At 45.5% G+C, this 5,123-nt stretch overlaps 1 protein-coding gene across 1 annotated transcript; it reads left to right on the forward strand.

The window, feature by feature from the left end:
* Window positions 1–3,168: 3,168 nt before the first annotated feature.
* LOC109465988 lies at window positions 3,169–4,206 on the forward strand. The gene has a single exon (XM_019763495.1). It carries the CDS (start codon window positions 3,239–3,241, stop codon window positions 3,764–3,766), a length of 528 nt encoding a protein of 175 aa, XP_019619054.1. The 5' UTR covers window positions 3,169–3,238; the 3' UTR covers window positions 3,767–4,206.
* Window positions 4,207–5,123: the final 917 nt, after the last annotated feature.

The following is a 5,123-nucleotide window of genomic DNA, read 5'->3' on the forward strand; positions in this document are numbered from 1 at the left end:
TACATGTGGCCCTTTTTTGTCGGTACCCCCACCCGTCGGTGGCCGGCGACCTTCTCTGGCGAATGGATACTGTCTTGCCACCGAAAGGGATCTGCTTGGAGATTACTCGAATTGGCCTTTTAATTTTTTGACGATTTCTTTCTCACGACTAGCTTCTCACGGCTTGTAAAGTCATTAACAAGATGTTCTAAAATGGGCACGTAGTTTACGCTGTTGCTGGCAATGGAGGAAGTTGAAAGAGGTTGATAAAATATACGAAGCTTGACCTTCCGTGTAGGTAGAAGGCTGACTGGTCACGACTCGTTGTTGAACATATGTTAGCTATCTGCCGTGCCGTCACAGTTGCTTGCATGTGGCGGCATATACATGTATAGGTGAAACACACACACGCAACGTGAACAATCATGCTAATCTCTCCGTAATGCATTCCTCTCACGTACTTTACACAACCAGTGCCGGTGCTTGTTTTGAAAACGCGCCACCAGCCATGCGAATACTAATATCACCTCGTCAGTAGACATGTTTACAAGGCACCTTCGTATAAACATCTCTAAGCAGTCTTTTAACAACTTGTTTTCTTCAGATACAGCTACCTTGTCTGTATTACAACGTACGAGGGGTGCATATGGTATGTACATTTTTGTACTGTATGTTTCGTCATTGGGCGAATATCCCTTTCCGTTGTGAAGAAGATTTTCTCGGAAAGAGCTATCCCGTGATCGTTACACAAGATTAGTCGTCTACTTTTCCCATGACAAAGTCGTGTGAGGGGTCATTGTCAATGTTACCCTGGATGCCAAACTAGTATCGGGCCGTTAGCCTTTTTCCTTCGGCAGCCGAGAGCCCTTTGCCCGCCTGCCTAAATTACCGCTACGGGGGAGTTGAGCCCGGGGGGAGTTGGCTGGCCTCGTTGGTCCGGCCAGCCAACCTCCCCCCGGGCTAGACTCCCCCGTAGCGGTAATTTACACCAGCGGGCGAAGGGCTTTTGCGGCCCGGACAGCGAGTTTGGATTCCAGGGTATGTCAATGTGAGCGGTGCGCTATTTGTCTTCGTTGATTCGGAGTGCAGGTGCATATGTTCATTCTTCAGTGAAGGTACCATATTGTTTCGGCTTTGCTAGCAACTATCTGAGTAGCCTCCACCAGGGCTTTCTACGCGAATACGGATCGTAGAATTCGACAAAAAAAGAGAGTAAAATTGGCCAAGGGAGTCCGGCCACGGGGAGGTAGTTTCTTTCCCAGTCAAACCTACAAGGCGGCCAAACTCCCCTGGCAAAAATTCTCCTATATATAGCCAGCGTAGTTAGTCTGGTAGACTACTATCTGAGAGAGTTTGGACTGGATTTGAATCGGTGATGACAAATACCGGGCTAACGTTACTGATGTGGGGAGTTACGCTACGTTTATGTAATATTTTAATGTATGTGCACGCCTAGGCTTAAGCTAGAGCGAACTAAGGATATCTTTACCAAACACTGGTAGTTAAATAATCAAGGTGATTATTATGAAAGGTAGGTCTAACGTAATACTATGTCATTGATGCAAATGTTACCTATACTTTCTGTATATACTATATAGTACATAAAGTGTAGGAAACATATGAGGAAATGTATGTTGAGTATAGGTCCTATATGTGGATGATTGATTGATTGATTGATTGATTGATTGGTCTCATGTATATATGTATATATTTAAAGTATCTGTCAAAATGTCCTTAACTGAACTGCTACAATTGCCCCTTAACTGAGGTTAAGGATTGATCTGTGTTTCGGGTTAATCTACTCAATTATCGACCAATGGCTGTCAGTCACGGAGGAATGGCGTGAAATCAACACAAACTACAGAGTCCGGTTTAAACAGGACCTGACGTGCCCAGGTGCGTTTCGCGCTCGAAGCGCAGACAGGATATGACGTCACGGCGCGTACGCTTGTGTTGTGTCTAACTTTTAATCAGCTGTCTTCATTTCGTCCACAGCACACAAAGGGGGCGATGACGCGCCTGATTCCTACCTTCTCACGGTCCAAATAAGAAGAGGGCCTTTCCAGTAACTTCTGCGTCTAGGTAGGTACGTTAGACTATCTTATAATTAGCAATTGACTACGGAGGTGGGAGGGGGGTATTGCCATTCATAACTTTTTTCACTTCCCATAATGCCTAGTGCTGGGTACGGCGCCATGACAGTTCTCAGTGCATCATGGGTAAGTCACTTTCGAAGCAACCACAAGCTAACGCTAAAATTCAACTGGATATTCATTTTGGAGGCTTGTAAACAACTTGCCTACACATGTGACCAAGACTAATAACTTGAATTTTAGCGTTAGATTGTGGTTGCTTCGAAAGTGACTTACCCATGATGCACTGAGAACTGTCATGGCGCCGTACCCAACTCTAGGCATTATGGGAAGTGTGAAATTCACGAATTCATGACTTTCATACTTCCCATAATGCCTAGTAAAGATCACGGATATGGCGTAAGAAGCGGATACTAGTATACGTAATGCAACCGTGCGAGTAGGAGAGTCTTCGGTAGAAAGTAGAACGATAGATGGTACGTCATTTTTTCTAATTCCAACAAAAATGCAATTATGGCATGCGCTTTATACTAGATAAATAATTCAAAACAATATAGTTGACCAGTTTGTCGATAGAACTTGTTGGAAATATTACATCGAGAAAGGTGGTCATACGTCATATCCGTGGTCTTTATTAGGCATTATGGGAAGTGTGATCTATTGGCTATCTAGCAATGATTTTACTATCAAAGGATTTTGTTACTACTAATACATTCCTTGAGTTTTATGAAATGACATGTGGTGGACTGGAATATGTGCTAGCTATCACTTGTTGTTTATATTGTATATATCTATGAAAGAATAGCCCTGGCATACCGGCTTGCGACCCATCCTTCTCGATGCGTTTATCCCTGGACAGCTGTGAGCCAATCAGATACCCCCTCCTGTTATAAGAGGGAACATTATCAGCCAATCACGTTGTCTCTTTACTGTAGGCGTCGATGTGATTGGCTGATAAAGCTTGGCCAGTGCTAACGCACCGAGAAGAACGGAATACTTGATACACCTTCCTCTCATGAGATCAGAATTAGTAAATGAAAAACATGTTTAGTGCTGTTACCTGAAAGAATTGTTTGTTACCCTTTAGGGAATGAAATTTGCCCAGATCGGATTTATCAAAGGCAACCTTCTTCGACACCGTCCTTTATGGGATCCAGACACCAACAATGGCGATGTTCAAGAAAAGAATATCTGAAGAGTCATCAGCTTCAGAGTCACAGTGGTCCAGCGAGCAGATCCAAGCATCAGCCTCCGTCACCAAACTTGGTGAGTTCGGTGGCAAGACGCAAGGAAGCTTTGACGACGACGTAGTGACTACTTCTATCCATTGGGTGTCCTTCGAAGATCTGCCAGACAAGGATGACAAAGATGCAACCGTTGGAGACACACAACTCAAGTGGCCCTCCTGGAAGAAAGGAGCGGCCAAGTTTTCTAAGGCACTTTCGTCGCCCTCAACGTTGAGAGAAAAGCCAGAACCTGAGCTAACAGGTCGGATTTCTTCAATCTGCAGACCCCTGTCTGCGTACGGAAGTGTGAGGAACATGGACCGCGGCATCGTCACTGCCACGGTCGGCTACCAGACGGACGGTAGCTTTGTAGAGGAAGCTGAACAACATATCAGTAGTACAGATGTCACCTTTCACAACGATAGCATAGACTCTGGACACGAAGGTAACTTTGTAAGATTCTCCTGAAGATTCTAACCAGCTACGCGACGAGTCTCTTTCCAGTAACCCGTTGAACTGCAGCAACAGTTCAGCGGGCGAACATTGCAATACGACAGATGAGGTAGAGGGCGTTGCAGGACAAAAAGAAACATGGCAAGACAGTGATCGTCAGTTCACCGCCAAGAGCGCCAGCCAATGCTGGAGCACAGAAGTTAACGACAGCAAATGCACGGATGAGAGACGTCCGTGTCATATACAACAAGTGCCAGAGAAGATGAAAGTGGTAGGCTTGCCTGACCAGCAAGCTGGTCTTGCTACAGGCGCTGCTGATTGTGAGAAAGAAATTGAAGATGTGATACCCGGGAAAAGGTCTACCGCTTTCAGCAACTCTTCAAATCAGGGGAATGATGCTGGAGAACAACTAAACGCAGAATGCAACGACGTTTTGCATCACGGTGGCAGAAACGATAACGCCAAACCAGGTATAGTTGAGACAGACGTTCCTAGAGTTGACACTGTTCCTGTGGTATCGAAAAGCTCAGTTGCCTCTCCGTCCACCAATTGTGCGTGGAACGAGACAAAAGAAAGCATCACAACAACGGCTTCACGTTTTCCGGATCATAAAACAACAAAGGGTGTGGCAGACCCAAGCTGCAATGAGTCCAAACAAGACCGACAAATCAACAGTTGCCCAAACGAAGGATTGAACAGCTACGAATCTAGAGAAGGTCGGTCAAGAGAGGACAACTATACTCTCTTAGCACAAGAAGTTTCCACAGAAGAAAGACAGAAGGAAGATGAACCTCCTATATCGAGTCTTAAAGACGGAGGTCTTGATCACCAGCCCTCAATATGCGCTGCCGAAAGCTCAGAGGATGAAGGGTATCTAGCTTTGGGACATTTCTCACAAGGAGGAGCCGAGAATGCCGACCTTGAAGAAGGACATTCGAGAGTAACACAGCAAACGTGTTCTACGTCTGATAGGAAAAGTGTTCATCAAGACGCCACACCATCTCTTGAAAAGATGCCAAGTGCCGAACAGCCTATGCACGCAGTGAGAGAAACAGTGGACGAATCGGAGTATTGCCAATGTACACATGACGGGACCAACCACGAGGTTCAAGCCACTCAATCGGACGATTCTTCGTACGTGAGACAACTTGAAGACAATGATAACATCGTGTCAATGCAGTATACTATGGAAAGCCGGAAAAACGACGAAACGTCTGATCGGCGACTGAGCAGCGTTACAGGCGATGCTCTGTGTTCTAGTATGGAAAAGGAAGATGTAAATTTGCAGCACCACACTCAAGAAGGGATCAGATCTCGAAGTCTTAGTGAAGACTTGGACACAGATCGTCAGGAGCAGACGTTTCCGAGCCAA

Source organism: Branchiostoma belcheri, unplaced genomic scaffold (genome assembly GCF_001625305.1).
Source record: "Branchiostoma belcheri isolate BF01 breed outbred unplaced genomic scaffold, Haploidv18h27 scaffold1, whole genome shotgun sequence".
Taxonomy (NCBI): domain Eukaryota; kingdom Metazoa; phylum Chordata; class Leptocardii; order Amphioxiformes; family Branchiostomatidae; genus Branchiostoma; species Branchiostoma belcheri.

What these genes read in the sequence shown, in the direction of transcription:
- LOC109465988 (XM_019763495.1), top strand. Translation starts at nt 3,239, where the DNA reads ATGGCGATGTTCAAGAAAAGAATATCTGAAGAGTCATCAGCTTCAGAG.